Source organism: Nicotiana tomentosiformis, chromosome 2 (assembly GCF_000390325.3).
Source record: "Nicotiana tomentosiformis chromosome 2, ASM39032v3, whole genome shotgun sequence".
Classification (NCBI taxonomy): domain Eukaryota; kingdom Viridiplantae; phylum Streptophyta; class Magnoliopsida; order Solanales; family Solanaceae; genus Nicotiana; species Nicotiana tomentosiformis.
The window spans coordinates 71,635,369-71,656,199 of record NC_090813.1 but is presented as its reverse complement, the minus strand read 5'-3'; the positions used below and the strand labels follow the sequence as shown (position 1 = coordinate 71,656,199).

Here is a 20,831-nt window from a genome sequence, read left to right as displayed (position 1 = left end):
TTGAATTCCCCATTTTGAAGGAAATTTGATAACCTGATGTAATGTGGATGACACAACATCCATATCATGAATCCACAGCCTCCCAAGAATCATATTATAGGCCATATCTGTGTCTATCACTTGAAATTTTGTTTCTTTGATGACCCCCTCTGCGTATGTGCTTAGTTCAATCTCGCCCTTTGTAATAATAGTTGAGTTATCAAACCCAGATAAGGAACGTGCTTTTGGAACTACATGATCGCCCATCAGCATTTCGTTCACCACTCATAATAAAATGATATTCACAGAGCCACCTGGGTCAATTAAAACTCGTTTTACATTAGTATCATGTATAAGTAAAGATATTACCAGTGCATCGTTGTGAGGAATCATTAACCCATCGGCATCTGCATCATCAAAGGTTATGTTGCCGTCTTCCAGAGTTTGGCGAGTTCGCTTCCCGTGAGTTACTGTGAACTTTGTTGTTTTTCTCGCGACTGTATAGGTTACGCCATTGACTTCTTCCCCGCCGTTTATCACATTTACTGTTCTCTTTGGAGACGGAGGTTTTGGGGGCTCTTGCCTATTTTTCATGTAAGTTTTGCCTTTCTCGCTGAACAATTCCGTCAGATAGCCCTGCTTTAATAAATGTTCCACCTTACCTTGTAATAATCTGCAGTCTGATGTTCTATGGCCGCGATCATTATGGAACTCGCACCAAAAGTCTGGGTTTCTTCTATTTGGATTTGATCTCATCTCTTTAGGCCATCGTACCTTATCTCCCATGCTTCTTAAAACAACGACCAACTCGGAGGTACTCACGTTAAAATTGTAGTCCCCAATCCTTGCGTTTGCATTAGCATCTCTGTTACGTTCACCTTGATTTTTTCTGAATCTCGATGATGATGAACCTGAATCTCTATTTGCGAACCTGTGATCAGCCCGCACATTTTCGAATTTGGAATGAGCTTCTCGCCCCGAAGGTCCCATATAAGGCTCATACCTATTCTTACCGGACCTCTTCTCAGATTCCGACCGCCTCGGACCTATTTTTTCCTCAACCTTTGATTGAGCTACGATATCTTCTTCGATTCGTAATTTGGTTCTGTACCTATTATAGACATCATTCCATGCCGTGGCAGGGAATTCTCGTAGGCTCTCTTTAAGCCTCCTCGTAGCTTCTGAACTTTTCTCGTTTAAATTGCTTGCAAATGCCATGGCTGCCCAATTGTCGGGTACTCTTGGTAGCAACATTCTTTCACGTTGGAATCTGTCTACAAACTCTCGAAGTAATTTTATATCTCCTTGCTTTACTTTAAATATATCCTCCATTCTCTTTTCAACTTTTTGTGCACCCGAGTGTGCTTTTATAAATAGATCTGCAAGCTCAGCAAAAGAGTCAATAGAATTTTCAGGTAAAAGAGAGTACCATGTTAACGCTCCTTTAGTAAGTGTTTCCCCAAACTTTTTGACCAGCACAGATTCAATCTCCTGCTTGGTTAAATCATTGCCTTTTACTCCCGTGGTGAATGCAGTAACGTGGTCACGTGGATCGGTCGTTCCATCGTATTTCGGGATGTTAGACATTTTGAACTTTTTGGGAATTGGTAATGGAGCTGCGCTTGGTTTCCATGGTTGTTGTAAATATTTGTCGAAATCAACTCCTTTGATCACATGTGGTACGTCAGGTATTTGCTCAATACGGTCGTTTTGTTCCTTCACCTGTTTCTGCAAGGTTAGTATTAAAGTTTATAAATCAGAATTATTAGGCGTACCTGGTCTCCCATCACGTGACTCGTTGGGAGTTCCTCCGCTTCCAGAATTAGCTAACCATGATCGTGGAATTTCCACAATTGCAGTATTAGTTGGTGGAGGTGTGGGTGGTACAATTGGTATTCCCCTCACAAAAACCTGGAGAGCATCATTCACGTACTCAGCAATTAACTGCTTCACAACATCATGCTCGACAGTTTGTTCATTTCCATGTTGTTCATTGTTATGAGTAGTGAATCTTTCTGGTGATGCTTCTCTTGAATTGCGTGGGCTTCCTTGAGGTGACGGAACTCCTTCCACCTGCTGGTTATTGTCATTGATATTCGACATGATTGAGTGATTTGGAAAGTAAGAAAAGTTTATTAGATTCTCGGTAACGGAACCAATTTGTTTAATCAAAGAATTAGATTCTGAGTCAAAGCCTATTTTTAGAAGAACTCGGGTTACTGATAATCAAGAAATTCAATTTTCTCTCAAAAATAAGAAAGGAAATCAGAATCAGAAATGACAAAGTAATTAATAGAAAGCACAATAAAGTAATTATATTCCAATATTCATCAGAACGTGTCCTTACAAATGAAATTCCCTTCCCTTATATAGGAATTTACAAATATAACATTTCTTCCCTTTTATGACCGAATCATTATGAGCATTAATGACATTAATGAAACGTTAAAATTGGCAACCGTAATTATTCATGAAGATTCTGTAACGGTTCTAATTCTTCTTCCACATTAATTAGAGGTTCATGAATCTCCCCTCTTTACTGTCTTAATTCTTCATGCTTGTGTCTCTTCACCGAGTAATTTAGGCTCGAGCAACCTTACCCTTTCGTCTCGTGAGTGATTTGTTCGTACCTGTTGTAAATTGTGAATCTTTTAATGCGTCACTCCAGTTGTCATCTTCTTAGTGATCCACATATCTTGCCCTGTCATCCTCATATAATTTCACGTGTAACATTTATTTTTTACCAATACAAATACCCTGTGCCCTCACAACTTAAAAAAAGCGAAAAGAAGAAAGGAATGTTGAGGCTAGGAATGGTGCAAAAAGAAAACTAGAGAAATAAAACTCACATGCAGACATCCACTAATCAAACAAATCAAACGCTCAAAAAACAAAATCAGAAAAAAAGAGCTTACCAATTAATACAATCGCAGCACACCAGACTAATCGGCAATCAGAGCAGCATTACTGTCAATCCAGCTAAAGAAGATACTATCCTGTGACAGAAGCATTATTCAAAGTTCAAACTTGCTGCAATTATTATTATTGAAAAAAATGAAAGGGAAGGAGAAGATAAAGCTGTAATTTTGATTACTTTTGCTCCACGCATATAGTAGTCACTGGAACATCTATGTACAAGATAAAAAGTCAGAAGCAAGCTGCGGTAAGGACTTTATTTTCCTGCAAAACAATTGTTGATATATAGAAAAACATGTTATTAATTTATATGAGGGAATCAATTAGGATATTTGCGAACGAACATTTACACTTGTTGCTAAATTTTTATGTTTTAGTAGCTTAGTAACTTTTATTCTATGTGTAAAAGCAAAGGAGTTAGCAGGACATCAGAATATTCAAGCATTTGAACTATCTCAGAGGAGTTGATTGAAATATTTCAAGAATTTCTCAAGGATTAATCTTCATTTCCTGCACATACTCTAGTCCCTCGCGAGATAGTAATTTCTGGGTTTTTCACATTAAAAAATGACATAAAATTCCTTTTGAGAGCTACGTCGCAATCATTAACATTATAAAAGTAAAATATACCTAATTAAGATGATCTCCATACGATCTTCTTACCTGCTACTTGATTTTTAAATGTATCTGTTGAGGTTTTGTTATTTAAGATGAAATAGTCTTAAAATGAGGGTGAATGGGAAATGGAGGGAAAAATGAAATTTTCTACGTGATTTTTACTCTAGTTTGAAAACGTTTATTAAAAGTTTGTTTGTGTCATTCTTTTACAGGAAAAAAAAATGACGACTAAAAGCGAAAACCAAGTTGTTCCGACGGTGACTGCCAATGCATCGACAAGCCGAACACCGACGTTGGCACGGGCAGAAAAACCCGAAAAATTTTCCGGGATTGATTTCAAGCGCTGGCAGCAGAAGATGTTCTTCTACTTAACTACGTTATGTCTACAGAAGTTCATCAAGGAAGATGTTCCTGATCTGCCAGATAAAACTCCAGAGAATGAACGCTTTGTCGTGATTGAAGCATGGAAGCATTCTGATATTTTATGCAAGAATTATATTCTTAGCGGACTAGATAATAATCTGTATAATGTATACAGTGGCGTGGAGACGTCAAAAGAATTGTGGAATGTGCTTGAAAAGAAATATAAAACTGAAGATGCTGGGATGAAGAAATTCGTTGCCGCAAAATTTTTGGACTACAAAATGGTAGATAGCAAGTCTGTTATTACCTAAGTTTAGGAATTGCAAGTGATTATTCATGATCTACTTGCTGAAGATCTTGTCATCAATGAAGCATTTCAAGTAGCAGCAATGATTGAGAAGTTGCCTCCGTTGTGGAAGGACTTCAAAAAATTATTTGAAACACAAACGAAAGGAAATGTCCCTTGAAGATCTCATTGTTCAGTTGAGAATCGAAGAGGACAATAAAACTGCTGAAAGGAGAGGCCGTGGAAATTCAACAATAATGGGAGCAAATATTGTTGAAGATAACAAAAAGAGGAAGAAGGCTTCTGTTCCGAAATACAACCCAAGCAAGAAGCAGTTCAGTGGAAACTGCTACAACTCTGGGAAAATCGAACACAAATCTACGGAGTGTCGTGCTCCGAAGAAAGACAAGAAAAGGGGTCAAGCAAACATGGTAGTAAAGCATGATGATGTTGATAACTTGTGTGCCATGCTTTCTGAATGTAACTTGGTGGGAAATCCTAAACAGTGGTGATTTTATTCTGGAGCCATTCGCCATGTTTGTGCAGTTAGAGAAGCTTTTGCTACTTATGCTCCTGCTGGACCCGGAGAGACAGTTTATATGGAAAATGCTTCAACAACAAAAGTTGAAGGATATGGGAAGATATTTCTGAAAATGACTTCACGCAAGGTCATGATTTTTAACAATGTCCTTCATGTTCCCGAAATAAGAAAGAATTTAGTCTCTACTGGACTTCTTGTTAAGCACGGTTTTAAGTGTATTTTTGTGTCCAACAAGGTTGTCATAAGTAAGAATGAAATATTTGTAGGAAAAGGTTACCTCACCGAGGGCCTTTTCAATCTAAATGTAATGGTTGTGGAAAACAATAATAATATTTCAGCTTCTTCTTACTTACTTGAGTCAAATGGTTTATGGCATGTACGTTTGGGTCATGTCAATTATAAAACCTTACGGAAAATGATTAACTTGGAAGTACTGCCTAAGTTTGAATGCGAAAAATCAAAATGCCAAACATGTGTGGAATCTAAGTATGTTAAACATCCTTATAAGTCAGTTGAAAGGAATTCAAATCTTTTAGACTTAATTCACACAGATATTTGTGACATGAAGTCAATACCATCTCGCGGTGGAAAGAAGTATTTCATAACTTTTATTGACGATGGTACTCGATATTGCTATGTTTACTTACTGAATAGTACAGATGAAGCAATAGAAGCATTCAGGCAATACAAAAATGAAGTTGAAACGCAACTTAACAAGAAAGTAAAAATGATAAGAAGTGATAGGGGTGGTGAATATGAATCTCCTTTTGAAGAAATATGTTTAGAATATGGAATTATTCATCAAACAACAGCCCTTACACGCCCCAATCTAATGGGATTGCGGAAAGAAAGAATCGCACATTAAAGGAGATGATGAACGCGTTGTTGATAAGTTCTGGTTTGCCACAGAACTTGTGGGGGGAAGCCATTTTTACGGATAATCGAATATTAAATCGAGTGCCCCATAGCAAAACACAATCCATTCCATATGAAAAATGGAAAGGAAGGAAGCCCAACTTGAATTATTTTAAAGTGTGGGGGTGTTTGGCAAATGTGTAAGTTCCTAAACCCAAAAGGGTAAAGATAGGACCGAAAACCGTTGATTGTGTTTTCATAGGATATGCGACAAATAGTAAAGCATATCGATTTCTAGTTCATAAATTAGAAAATCCCGACATTCATAATAATACGGTTATAGAATCAGATAATGTTGAGTTCTTTGAAAATATATATCCGTATAAAAAGGAATGTGAGTCGTTTGGTGAAAGATCTAAACGACCTCGGGAAGAAACAAAAGAAAGTATATGTAATCAGGAGGATCCAAGACGTAGTAAACGTCAAAGAACGTCTACTTCATTTGGACCAGATTTTGTGACTTTCTTATTGGAGAATGAGCCTCAAACATTTAAAGAAGCTATGACTTCTTCGGAATCATTATTTTGGAAAGAGGCAGTCAATTGTGAAATAGAATCCATATTGAACAACCATACATGGGAATTGGTTGATCTTCCTCCTGAAAATAAACCTTTGGGTTCTAAATGGATTTTTAAGAGAAAAATCAAAGATGATGGCACTATTGATAAATTCAAGGCAAGACTCGTAGTCAAAGGGTATAGACAAGGAGAAGGTCTAGACTACTTTGATACATACTCTCTAGTTACAAGAATTACGTCCATACGGATGTTAGTAGCATTAGCTGCAGTGTATGATCTTGAAATTCATCAAATGAATGTTAAGACGGCCTTCTTAAATGGAGAGTTGGAGGAAGAAATTTACATGGAACAACCTGAAGGGTTTGTGGTTCCAGGTAAAGAAAAGAAAGTATGTAGACTTGTTAAGTCTCTTTACGGACTAAAACAAGCACTCAAACAATGGCATCGAAATTTGACCAAAGAATGTTGTCAAATGGTTTTAAGATAAATGAATGTGATAAATGTGTGTACATTAAAAATGTTCCAAATCACATAGTAATTGTTTGCCTATATATGGATGATATGCTGATAATGAGTAATGACATTGCCAACATAAATGCTACTAAGCGTATGCTCAATAGCAAGTTTGATATGAAAGACTTGGGAGTTGCTGATTTAATTCTGGGAATTAAGATCCATAAGACTCCTCAAGGTCTGGCATTGTCACAATCTCAATATATTAAGACAGTACTTGAAAAATTCAAGCACTTGGGCTTTAAAGTTGCAAAGACTCCAATTGACGTGAATCTTGCATTAGCAAAGAATAAAGGCCAAAGCATATCACAATTGGATTATGCTCGTGTGTTGGGATACTTAATGTATATCATGAATTGTACACGACCAGATATAGCTTGTGCTATAAGTAAACTGAGTCGATATACGAGCAATCCAGGCCAATCTCATTGGATGGCAATGAAACGAGTTTTGGGATATTTAGAACATACCTAGAATTTTGACTTGCACTACAGTAAATTTCCTGCGGTGATTGAGGGATACTGTGATGCAAATTGGATCACCGGTTCAACTGATTCTAAGTCCACGAGTGGATATGTATTCACTATTGGTGGAGGAGCGGTATCTTGGAAGTCGTCCAAACAAACATGTATTGCCCGCTCTACAATGGAGGCTGAATTCATAGCCTTAGATAAAGCCGGTGAAGAAGCTGAATGGCTCCGGAATTTCTTGGAAGACATTCCATTTTGGCCCAAACCGTTGGCACCAATATGCATACATTGTGATAGTCAAGCGGCAATTGGAAGGGCTGGGAGCGTTATGTATAACGGTAAATCTCGTCATATACGACGAAGACATAAAACCGTTAGGCAATTACTCTCTAGAGGAATTATCACGATTGACTATGTAAAGTCAAGTGATAATGTGTCGGATCCACTTACAAAAGGCCTAACTAGAGAGGTAGTTGAGAAATCATCAAGGGGAATGGGGCTATGGCCGAGAATAAGTCATTGTGGCGGTAACTCTACCTAGAAGACTGGAGATCCCAAGATCTAGGTTCAAGGAGATCAAACAAAGTCATTAATGACGGTTCAACATTGTCAAATAAAATTTTAGTCCATTCTCGTGATGAGACAATGTTCAGTACCAAGGATAAAGCATTAAGGCTTTTTAATGATTTCTAAATTTGATACGGGGTATATCAAATAGTGTATCTACAGGATGACACGTTTAGGAATCACCTATGTAAGTGTGAAGTGTTAGCCGCTTCAAGGAGAACTTTGTAAGGCCAGTTCTCTACGCACTTATGAAACCAGGCGGTGTTCATGGCTGAAACGAACACAACAATGAGAACGAAAGACGATTAAGAGTTGATTGTGTGACTTATGGTTATCTAGGTATACACCAAAGATCGACGGTTCAAAGATATCAAATCTACCGATTGACCGAGTATATCCGACATAAGTTCACTACGGAAAGTTCAAAGGGAAACCTACTTATCCAGATGCGATTAATCATTGCTTGCAAATCACACAGTTTTTTCATGCATACTTCCGTGATATAGCCATTCCCCATTCATGTGGGGGATTGTTGAGGTTTTTGTTATTTAAGATGAAATAGTCTTAGAATGAGGGTGAATGGAAAATGGAGGAAAAAATAAAATTTTTGAGTAAAATTTTAAGTTTTCCCCTCTTGACAATGAGACATTGTCCCATATTGGAAGAGGAAAAGATTTTTGGTGGGTATATATATAATTACTCTTCTTGTAGCTCTTAAAGAGTTAAGAAGAAAGCAAGCCTCGCGCCGTCGTCGTCGTCGCTTGCTCGGCTCGGCTTCGGCTTCGGATCAATCGATTGATTGATTAATTTTTTGGACCAAATTTATTTGTTAATAGTAAATATTAACGTAAGATTATCCGCATTTGTAAGTGCTTGCTCCACAAACAAGCTAGTGCATGCTCCACCATGAAGGGTGGAGGGTCGTTCATCTTCAAAGCTGACTGCTATAAATATGTGCAGCAGCTGTTGAAGAAATACACCAAACTGAAAACGCTCAACTTTGGCTATACATCGCACTCCTTCCTCTCAGCATTTTCATACGATTTTTTGAGTTTCTACTCCTTTGTTCTGCATTGTTTTAACTTCAAACAAAACAACTGTAATTGTGATTTGCTACCGAACTTTGTGTTCGCTGAAACACTGGGGTTTGAAGTACCGCTACACCAGTGTGTGATTCGTTCTATCTTGGGAGGAAATAATCCATAACCTTGGGTACTAGGAGGGGATTAAATTCCTTAAGGAAGCACTGTGAATTCAGTGGGCTCGAATTAATTACTGTTTCATTACGATAACTTATATTTTTCAGAATTATTATTTACAAATACAGCAATATTGGTGGGACTAACAGTATCAACCAAATCAGAGAACCCAATGAATGAAAGCTCTTAATCTTCAGTATACTCCAACATAGAGCGATAATGTCTCATATTCTAGAGTAATCTTAATATTTCGTTCTGATCACTTATGTCATTTGAGTATCAAATAAATCTCAGTTGCAACCCAAAAGCATCAACAATAAATTCCAGCTTTGTTTCTTTGATACTGTGTTGTAGATTAGTTTTATGGAGTTACAACCAACAAATCAGAAGTTGAAAGATTCAAAAGTACTTTTTTTCTTATTGTTTTCTTCAATCATCTATCTTCTTTTTTAATACCAAGAATAAGTACAACTATAGATTTGTTGCCTAACATAAACATTCCTGAGCATTCATCCCACAAATCAAAGTAGGCAAATAACTTTAATCTTTTCCTAATAATGTATATTCCAATCAATCAACCTCCATTCCATACCTCATCCTATTTCTTTGGATGCTGCCATAGCCAAAAAGCAGTGACAAAATAAGACAGTAAACTTTCCTCTTCCATTATTATCTTCGAGAAATAGAGTAAGACAGTCGACATATAGAAGGTTTGAAGATGAAATTTCATATAAATACCCCACGCCCTAGATCTCTTTCAGCATTCTAAAGATGCCAAGTGAATGTAGAAATTTGAAAGTTCTAAAAGATGGATATATATTCTTTGTTCCGAGTTGGCGATTTTGGTATTATAGATGTAGTTTATTGTAAGGTCTGTAATGTAATTTGAAAAGTGTTCCTAACGGCTGGTAAGATGATAGAGCCCATAATACTGTATGTAATAGCCGAAAGAATTATACTCTAGCTAGTTTGTTGAACTTATCAGCACAATCTCGGTGTTGTTTGTAATTAGAAAATTTACCTTTTTAATCAAAAGAAATGTAAGGAGAAAACATGGTCAAAGTATAGAATCAGATATGCTGAGCACATTTATCCTGAAATAAAAAGACTCAATTTAGTAAAATTTTTGATTCATATCTGCTCAAGCTCAACCTGAGACTATACTTTCCTAAAGTCGGATTAGGATCGTTCTCCACATCACGAGATTTAAAAAAGAACAACTTAATTTTGTAAATACTTCATTAATCATTTTTCCCAAACAACGTTTTTAAACATACAAAATCTCTATAAGAAGACAAAAGTGAAAGAATACAGAAGTATTTTTCTTGGCGGTACATTAAAAATAAAAAGAATGCATGTGAAACATTAGTTTGCTAATGTCAGTACTGTTGAAGAAGCCTTGTAAAATATTAAATTCGGATAGCCTAACATATAATTATTTCTTGTTAGCTAAGAAGTCCTTTAAAGTATGCATCAACTACCATCAACAGACAGATAAATATTACTTCTCATTTAATTCTATCCTCTCATGTCTGCAGTAGTTTAGAAAATCCACAAAATTGTTAACATCCTGGGGCCATCTTACAATTACACCAAGAATACACAAACTGCAATAACTTGAATTGAATACATGCTAAGGCTCAATAAGTATTTTGAAAAAAACTATACACATTGTCCAAAAAAAGCACGAAGGAACTTATTAATGTATGTCTTTGTGAATGTAATAGAAAATCTCATGAATTAAGCATAAAAAACTTTTTGTTCTTGGGTATAATTGCATTTTTAATGAGTTGCTGATATTGAAAAAGGGAAGTAAGTAAAAGTAAACCAAAAGGTGCAGAACTTAACTGGTACAAGTGAAGCAATGTTCCTTTCCCCATGTTTACCCGAAAAATGGATAGAGTTGAATTTATACGCAGTTCCGAGGATATGTGGCATAACTTGATACAAAATACAAGGATAAATAAAAATGTAAATGTAGATTGGAGATAATGCAATCTGGATAAGGTTATCAAGAACAATGAACCTTAGAATTCGACAAATAGAATCAATCTAAGAAACTGAAAGAACGATTCTTTACCGTAGAAGAATATAGTACTTTAATTACAATGTAAGTTTTAGAAAAACTTGTCCTACAGAAATGATAACCAAGCCCTTTTATAGTGGAGGGATTCGGCTCCAAGCATAATAAAATAAATATTCAGTGGGAGACCCATGATAAGTCAGCTTTTCCATAATTTCTGCCAAGATTCTCTCTAGTGGGATTGCAACAGCTTTTGTCTGCGAGCTCGATCTTACTTAGAATCCTCGATTTTGGTTTGAGCTTGATTTCGGCTCGAACTTGTGATCTTGGTTCGAGCCCGATCCTGGTTCGAGCCCTCGAATTGATTCCAGGTCAATGTTGGTTGGTCTCTGGATTATCAGCACGGTAGGTCTACCCTGCATCATGGTTCGATTCTTATTCGAGTTTGATTATGATATCGATCTCGACACGGACCGGCCTCCCCGGGTTCGAGGTTAGTTCGTCCCCCTTCGGGATCTTACTTCGATACATCATCCTTTGAACTCGATCGGACATGCCAAGGCTGAAATCTATTTCGACCGTATACAGATAGTCCCCTCGTTTCTCAGAAAGAATATGGCGAGAAACGATATGATTTTCAACAGCTCGATCGGATTATATCTTGTCGTTTCCATCGGGTTCGACCATGATGCATTTGGTAGTTGTCCCGTCAGTTTAGTCTTTCAAGGCATTTAATGCATGTCAGGCGGTGGTCGGCCACTGCTGATACTGAACCGCCATCGTTTGAACCTATAAATAACCCTTACTTTTATCTTTTACCATTTTTACATCTTCTATCTTCCAAAATTTTCCAAGTTCTTCTTCGTACTCTCCAACTTACCAGTAAAGCTGTGATTTCTTTCCGCAAAAACCTCTCTTCAATTCTACCAAATCTCTGTCACTTTCTTCTATTCCTTACTTTTGAATTCAAAAATGGCGAAAACATCGCAAACCATTCCTCAGAAAGAGAAGATTTCATCTTTACAGTGTGTCGCTGATGAGACACCGGTAGAACCACGGCCTGAGGAGTATGTTCCCGGGGCGTGTGTCCTTACTTCAGATTTTAAGGTTGATAAAGGTTCATCGGTCCCTGGCCGATGTGAGTCAGTATCGAGGTACATGTGTTCGATAACCGAGAAGCACCTCGATCTGTTAAAGAAGAATTGCAATTGGGGTGAAAAAGAAATAATAATACCTACCCCTAACGAAGATATCACTTCTTGCGTGAAAGGGTTTATGACTGTATATACTTACCCTTTTACTTTGGGTCCCCTCGATTCCGTCATTATTGACTTATGTCGACAATATCAGGTAACCCTAGGCCAGGTCCATCCTTCTTTATGGCGGATCATTATCCTAATCCGATATTTTGTGAGCAAAATTGAGGGGATGTCGTTCACCCTCGATCATCTTATTCGGCTGTACCGTCCCCAAATTTTTCGAGGAGGGTTAATAAAACTCCAGCGTCGGGCTACCAAGGCTCTGTTCTCGAGTATTGATGAGAACATGGACTGGGGTTAGATGGGCAGGTTCGTTCGAGTAAGGACTTCGGACCTGATTCTGACTGAAAAGATGCCCTTTCCCGAGGAGTGGAATATGAAACGTAAGTGTGATCTTGTTGTTGCTTCTATTTTGTTCTTCCATTTATTCTCTTATCGACACTCCTCCTTTTGTGATGTAGCAGTTCCCTGGATGCCCGGAGCGGTTCCCAATCTCAAGAACTGGGTACGAGCTCTTGTTTCGACCTCCACATACGCTGAGCGCTCATGGCGTGATTTGTCAAAGGGTCGGTGGGAGGCCAAAAATCACGGTAAGCTCATTTCTCGGACTCTGATGATCCGAACGAGGCATTTCTCAAAATATTTTTTATAAGGTTTCCCATATGCAGGTTTGGGTAAAGACACGGTCTTGAGGCCCCTGTCTAATGAGGAGGATGTTTTGACCTCTGTCCCAAAGCCGGTGAAGGAAAATAAAAGGAAGAGAGCCTCGGTTCCCGAATATCCAAAATCGAAGAAGAGGACGGCTCGTAAGCCGAATAAGAATGTCATTCCTTTGACCGTGGAATCCGTTCTGCGTCTAAGGGATGAAGATGAAGAAGAAGAAGAAGAAGAAGAAGAAGAGAACAATGAGTCCGCGCTGGCGGTCCGAACGAAGAAAGCCACCGATGCCTCATCACCGGCTGGATCGATGATGCTCTATGAGGCTCCGCCTCGAACTGAAGATATACCGGAGAAATATTCAGGTAGAGTTCCCGAACTATCGGATGTCGAAGACGCCTCTCATCAGAGTCAACCGGTAGGGGATACGATCGAAGATCCCCTCGAACCCTTCCGAGCTGAGGGGAACGCTCCAAACGAGTCATTTAGGGCAGCAGCGATCGAGGATTCGTCTACCTTTCCCGCTTTTTCCGCAGGGGTGATTCGGGAAGCTCAAGCTCTGGGAGCCCTCGATCTAGACAGGCCACACGATGAAGAAGATCCGTTTCATGACCTGTTTACCGGTATTGAGGACGTTGCCGGTGCTGGTGATGAGTCGGATCTTTTTTAAGGATTGCGTCAGGCTTTGAATCAGGTGAGCCTTTAAAATTATTTTGTCGGTATTATCTTTATGTTAGTTTTTCGTTAACTTTGCTTCTTGTTTCTTTGTAGGCAGCGGCAGTCCATCGAGAACAATGTTCTCGTTCCCAGAATGAGTTGCATCGATACGCGTCCGACCTACACCGCGCTACTGACGAGAGGAACTCCCTTAGACTTTCCTTAGGGCAGAGAGAGGAGGAAATAAAAGACCTCCGAGCTGAGATGGCCAAGGCTTATTGAGATCAGAATGATTTGTCTGAGCAGGTAATGATTCTTTTGAAAGCCTATGGGCTTGATACCGGAATGATAGCTAACATTTCGGTCTCACAAATGCAGCAAAAAATCGAGATGATCGGGAAGCTTCGTGAGGAGGTCGACGTGATAAGGATGGAGTCCTTGCGGTAGAAAGAAGGTATGGACCGCTTTGCTGCAGAAAAAGAGACTGCTCAAGCCCAGTTATCATCGTCTGAAACCCAACTTCAGAAAATGAAGGAAAAAGTCCTGGTTCAAGCAAGAAGAATTGAGAAGCTTGAGGCTCGGTTGGCCTCTGCACTCGCCAAGGCCGAATCCGATGCTAAAAAGGGAAATGCAGATGCGCCCGTGGCCATCTATCGGGCCGATGCTGAAGCTGCCCAAGTCTAGGAAAGAGAGGCAGCCGAGTCCACTGATAGTCGAGCGCATTGGGTCGCCGAACTTGCTAAGTGCCGATCCATAAGGGAAACTCTCGAGGAGATTCATGCTCGTGGCTTCGATCTCGCTAAAGAGATAAAAAGGGCAAAAAAACTCGAAGCTGATGCTGAAGCTCTGGTTTCTAATGGTGATGATGACGACGATGGGAGCAAGAGCGGATCCGAAAATGGGGGGAACCTGATGAAGAATAGACCGCTCTCGGTCGAGAAATTTAGTTCTTAGTTTTTACGTTGTAATCACCCATGCAGATAAATTTGTGTATAGACATATCTCCCCTTTTGCCGACTTGCTTCTGTTTTTGTTTCCCGTTTTGCGAGGACTTTATTCGCCTTATGAATGTTTCCACAATTTTTTAAACAACTTAATCAAATTTGGACCTCTTAGCCTCTGCAACCGAGCGAACGTTTACTCAAACTTGGGATAATGTAGCCCTTTAGGCTTATTAGTTGTCAATGCTTCGATCTTGAAGAAATATAGCCCGTGGGTATAATGGTCGAGCGAGTATTTGCTCGAACTCAAAAATGTAGCCCGTAGGCTTAGTCGAGTGAATGATTCGAACTCGAATTAATGTAGCTCGTAGGCTTAGTCGAATGGATGATTCGAACTCGAATTAATGTAGCCCGTAGGCTTAGTTGAATGAATGATTTGAACTCGAATTAATGTAGCCCGTAGGCTTAATCGAATGAATAATTCGAACTCGAAGTAATGTAGCCCGTAGGCTTAGTCGAGTGAATGGTTCGAACTCGAAATAATGTAGCCCGTAGGCTTAATGGTCGAGTGAGTGTTTGCTCGAACTCGAAATAAAAATAGCCCGTAGGCTTGGTCGAGTGAATGATTCGAACTCGAAGTAATGTACCCCGTAGGCTTAATGGTCGAGTGAGTGTTTGCTCGAACTCGAAATAAAAATAGCCCATAGGCTTGGTCGAGTGAATGATTCGAACTCGAAGTAATGTAGCCCGTAGGCTTAATGGTCGAGTGAGTGTTTGCTCGAACTCGAAATAAAAATAGCCCGTAGGCTTGGTCGAGTGAATCTTAATTCTGATTGCACAGTAAATCTCAAAATAGAGGAATTTTCATTGGATATAAGATGTCGATAAAGAAGAGAACTTTCTTCGCACGTTATTACACGCCTGGGTTCGGGCCAATCTATATGAGCATGGTTCGCTTCGACCATTTGGCTCTTATAGTTTTTCCTATTGGGACCCTGTTGCTGTGAATTAACTTTCTTGTGGGACCTCGGATATTGTCGTAAATGCTGCACGATCAATGGTTGCCTTATTAAAAACCTTGCCGAAAAACCCATTTAGGATAAAACCGGTCTAAGGGAAAAAGAGTGCAACGCGTGCTTTCTAGCGAGAGGTTTGTCCCTTGTTCGGACTTCTGCAGGGGTCAGTTTTGAGATATAAACGAATATGGAAATATTGTACCTTAGCAGTAGTACCGTTTTAGATGTGATACATTCCAGCTGCTTGATAGTTGTTTGCCGTTTATAACGCCGATCCTGTACGACCCCTTTCCGATGTTCTCGAGTACCTGATATGGTCCTTCCCAATTCGGTCCTAGCTTCCCTTCATTCGAATTTCGAGTATTGATGGTAATTTTTCTCAACACTAAGTCCCATGGCTTGAAATGGCGGAGCTTGGTTCTTCGATTATAATATCTTTCGATTCGCTGCTTTTGGGCGGCCATTCGGATGAGAGCAGCTTCTCGTCTTTCGTCCGATAGTTCGAGGCTTGTATTCATAGCCTCGTTATTTGATTCTTCCATCGCGAATCAAAATCTGGCACTGGGTTCACTAACTTCAACTGGTATCAATGCTTCGGACCCATATACTAAGGAGAACGGGGTCACCCCTGTACTGGATTTTGACGTTGTCTGATATGCCCAAAGGACTTCGGGCAGGATTTCTCTCTATCTCCCTTTAGCGTCGTTCAACCTTTTCTTTAAGTTTTGAATGACAGTTTTGTTTGTTGATTCGGCCTACCCATTCCCACTAGGGTGGTATGGCGTCGACAGTATCCTTCTTATCTTGTGGTCTTCGAGGAATCTTGTTACTTTGCCGCCAACGAATTATTTTCTATTGTCACATACTATTTCGGCGGGTATCCCGAATCGGCATATGATATGATCCCAAATAAAGTCTATAACTTCTTTCTCTCTTATTTTCTCGAACGCCTGGGGTCGATGGCAGAGGGCCGACGATATCCACTCCCCATTTCATGAATGGCCACGGGGATAGGACTGAGTGGAGTTGCTCTCCGGGCTGGTGGATCATCGGTGCAAACCTTTGACATTTGTCACATTTACAAACAAATTCCTTCGCATCTTTGCCCATATCGATCCAATAATACCCTGCTCTGATTATTTTTTGGACTAATGTATCGGCTCCAAAGTGATTCCCGCAAGTACCCTCATGCACTTCCCGTAGGACGTAATCGACATCCCCCGGACCCAAGCATACTGCCAACGGTCCATCGAACGTTCTTCGGTACAACGTTCCGTCTGAATCCAACGTGAATCGAGCAGCTTTGGTCCGTAGGGTTCTGGAATCTTTAGGGTCCGATGGGAGTTTTTCGCTTTTAAAGTATTCAATATACTTGTTTCTCCAATCCCAGGTTAAGCTTGTAGAATTTATTTCGGCGTGACCTTCTTCGATTATCGATCTCGAAAGTTGAACAACATTCCCTGAGCCCGTATCATCTACCTCGACCGACGACCTCAAATTCGCAAGTGCATCGGCCTCATTATTCTGTTCCCGTGGTATATGCCGTAAAGTCCATTGTTTGAAATGGCGCAAAGTGATAAGCAGTTTATCTAAATACCTTTGCATTCTACCTTCTCGAACTTCGAAGGTTTTGTTTACTTGACTCACCACCAGCAAAGAGTCGCAATTGGCTTCAATGACTTCTGCTCCCAAGTTTCTAGCTAGCTCGAGACCTGCAATCATGGCTTCATACTCGGCCTCGTTGTTAGTCAACCTGATAGTTTTAATAGATTGTCTAATAGTGCTACCCGTGGGTGGTTTCAAAACTATGCCCAGCCTGGACCCTTTTACGTTCGAAGCCCCGTCCGTAAAAAGGATCCATACCCCTGATGATGTACCTGATTTCAACAGTTCTTTTTCGACTTCGGGTACGAGGGTTGGTGTGAAATCGGCCACGAAGTCTGCTAAAATTTGAGACTTGATGGCCGTGCGGGGTTGATATTCGATATCGTACCCACTGAGTTCGACGGCCCATTTGGCCAGTCGGCCTGATAACTCGAGTTTGTGCAAAATATTACGAAGCGGGTAAGTGGACAATACACATATGGGATGACATTGAAAGTACGACCTTAACTTTCTTGAGGCGCTTATCAGTGCAAGTGCCAATTTTTCTAGGAGCGGATATCTAGTTTCCGCCTCTCCTAAGGTTCGACTCGTATAATAAACGGGGAATTGCGTACCTTGCTCTTCTCGAACTAGGACACCGCTTACGGCGACTTCCGATACTGCCAAGTACAAACAAATTTTCTCGTCTATTTTTGGAGTGTGAAGCAGTGGTGGGATTAATAGATATCACTTTAGTTCTTCTAATGCTTGTTGGCACCTCGGGGTCCAAGAAAAATCATTCTTCTTTTTGGGTAGGGAGAAAAATTTATGACTTCGATCAGATGATCTTGAGATGAACCGGCTTAAGGCAGCAATCCGACCCATTAGCCTTTGTACGGCCTTCACACTGTCCACAACGACGATGTCTTCGATGGCCTTGATTTTATCGGGGTTAATCTCTATTCCCCGATGTGACACCATGAAGCCGAGGAACTTGCCCGAACCAACTCCGAAAGCATATTTCTCGGGGTTGTGCTTCATGTTGAATTTCCTTAAAATCTCGAACGTTTCCTGCAAATGAGTTAAATGGTCCTCTGCGCGCAGGGACTTAACTAACATGTCATCAATATAAACTTCCATTGATTTTCCTATTTGTTCTTCGAACATTTTATTTACTAGGCATTGGTAAGTAACCCCCGCGTTTTTTAGCCCGAAGGGCATCACATTATAACAATACGTTCCATACTTGGTGACAAATGAAGTCGTTTCCTGGTCCTCCGGGTTCATCTGGATTTGATTATACCCGGAATAGGCATCGAGAAAAGTGAGGATCTCGTGGGCGGCCGTGGCATCGATCATGCGATCGATATTGGGCAGCGGAAAGGAATCTTTGGGGCATGCTTTGTTCAAATCCTTATAGTCCACGCACATTCTAAGTTTGTTTCCTTTTTAGGGACTACAACTACGTTGGCTAACCATTAGGGATATTTAACCTCCCGAATGGACCCTACTTTGAGAAGCTTGATTACCTCGTCCTTTATGAATGTGTGCTTTCTATCGGACTGGGGTCTTCTCTTTTGCTTTACCAGTCTGAACCTGGGGTCCAAACTTAGATGATGCGTCGTTATGTCCGGCGGGATCCCTGTTATATCTAAATGGGACCAGGCAAAACAATCGATGTTATAGATAAGAAATTGAACGAGTTTCTTCCTGAGTTCAGGGCTCAACCCCGTTCCCAAGTATACCTTTCGCTCGGGCCAGTGCTTGATTAATATGACTTGCTCTAGCTTCTCGATCGTCGATTTTGTGGCGTCGGAGTCATCGGGAATCATGAAAGATCGAGGGACCCTTTGATCACTATCCTCTTCGATTTTCTAGTTGTCTGGCTGGGTTGAAGCCAATGTCTGTGATTGCTATTTGGTGTCCCGTTCTCCTTCTGGGGCCGATCCTTTTATCGGCGAAAGTGAGGACACTGGTTTAGCTTCGTCAACGACGAACATTTCTTTCGCGGCTGGTTGTTCTCTGTACACCATTTTGACACCTCCCGACGTCAGGAATTTGAGGGCCTGGTATAGGGTCGAAGGCACAACTCTCATATTGTGGATCCATGGCCTTCCGAAAAGGGCGTTATATCTCATATCGCCTTCGATCAAGTGAAACTTTGTTTCCTGGATGGTTCCGGCCACGTTTATTGGTAGGACTATCTCACCTTTGGTGATTTTGCATGCCATATTGAACCCGTTTAGGACCAGAGTTGCGGGTACGATCTAATCCTGTAGGCCGAGCTGCTCCACTACCTTCAATCGGATGATGTTGGCCGAGCTACCTGGATCGATTGACACACGCTTAATTTTAGTTTTATTCACGAGTACGGATATTACCAGTGCATCATTGTGAGGTTGGATGACCCCCTCTACATCTTCATCATCAAAGGACAGAGTCCTCATGGGTGCGTAATCCTGAGTCCGAGATCGTTTTTCCCTCACCATCGATGTTTTAGTGCGTTTAAGCATTGGTCCCTGAGGGGTATCGATGCCGCCGATGATCATGTGGATGACGTGCTGCGGTTCTTCTTGCTCGTTTTGCTTGCTGAAATTCCTACTTTTAAAATGGCTCTTTGCCCTATCACTCAGAAACTCCCGAAGGTGCCCTTTGTTAAATAAGCGAGCTATTTCCTCTCTTAGTTGCTTGCAATCTTCCGTTTTGTGGCCATGGGTACCATGATATTCACACATTTGATTGGGATTTCTTTGGGCAGGATCGGTCTGCATTGGTCGAGGCCATTTAGTGTCTTTGATGCGTCCGATGGCCGACACGAGAGCGGATGCACCAACGCTGAAGTTATATTCTGATAATCGAGGTGCTTCTATAGGATCGGCATATTTATCGAAGCCTCTCTTACTCATAAGCCCCTGAGAATTTTGTCCTCGATCAATCCTTCGATTGTTCCGAACTGCGTTGCGTGCTGAACCGTTGTTCACCCGATCTGCGACGTATGGTCGATATCGGTCTCTATTCGACCTTTGTTCTCTGTCAATCTGCTTTTGATTAATAACTGTCCTGTTCTGATGAACAGGTCCGTACGGGGCTCCCGACTGATCATCCTCGACCCTAATTTTTGATTGATATCGGTTGTGCACATCCGCCCAAGTTACCGCTGGATACTCGATCAAATTTTGTTTCAGCCGATGTGATGCTGTCGAACTTAGCTCGTTCAACCCTTGGGTGAAGGCTTGTACAGCCCAGTCGTCTGTGACCGGGGGTAATTCCATGCGTTCCATTTGAAATCGGGATACGAATTCCCTCAGCATTTCACTCTGCCTTTGCTTTACTTTGAAGAGGTCTGATTTCCTCGTTGCAACCTTTATGGCACCAGCATGTGCCTTTACGAATGAATCTACTAACATGGCAAAAGAATCGATGGAATTCGGCGGTAAATTGTGGTACCAGATCATAGCTCCTTTTGAGAGGGTCTCCCCGAACTTTTTCAACAGCACGGATTCGATCTCATTGTCTTCCAAATCGTTGCCTTTTATGGCACATGTGTAAGAGGTGACATGTTCGTTGGATAAGTCGTACCGTTATATTTGGGAATTTCGGGCATACGGAATTTTTTGGGGATTGGCTTCGGTGCCGCACTCGACGGAAACGACTTTTGTATGAATTTTTTCGAATGAAGCCCCTTTATCATTGGTGGAGCCCCCGAGATTTGGTCGACCCAGGCATTGTACGTTTCCACCCTCTTGTCATTGGCTTCGACTCGTTTTGTGAGTTTCTCGAGCAATTTAGTAATTCCGGGAGTAGTCCCC

At 40.7% G+C, this 20,831-nt stretch overlaps 2 protein-coding genes across 2 annotated transcripts; one reads left to right on the top strand and one right to left on the bottom strand.

The window, feature by feature from the left end:
* Positions 1 to 264: 264 nt before the first annotated feature.
* On the bottom strand, positions 265 to 2,082 carry LOC138905023 (uncharacterized). The gene is made up of 2 exons (XM_070193527.1): positions 1,755 to 2,082; positions 265 to 1,643 (listed from the first exon to the last, which is right to left on the bottom strand). Exons 1-2 carry the CDS (start codon positions 2,080 to 2,082, stop codon positions 265 to 267), a joined length of 1,707 nt encoding a protein of 568 aa, XP_070049628.1.
* A 9,798-nt stretch (positions 2,083 to 11,880) lies between these two features.
* LOC138905022 (uncharacterized) lies at positions 11,881 to 13,763 on the top strand. Its single transcript, XM_070193526.1, has 3 exons — positions 11,881 to 11,975; positions 13,029 to 13,242; positions 13,596 to 13,763. Exons 1-3 carry the CDS (start codon positions 11,881 to 11,883, stop codon positions 13,761 to 13,763), a joined length of 477 nt encoding a protein of 158 aa, XP_070049627.1.
* Positions 13,764 to 20,831: the final 7,068 nt, after the last annotated feature.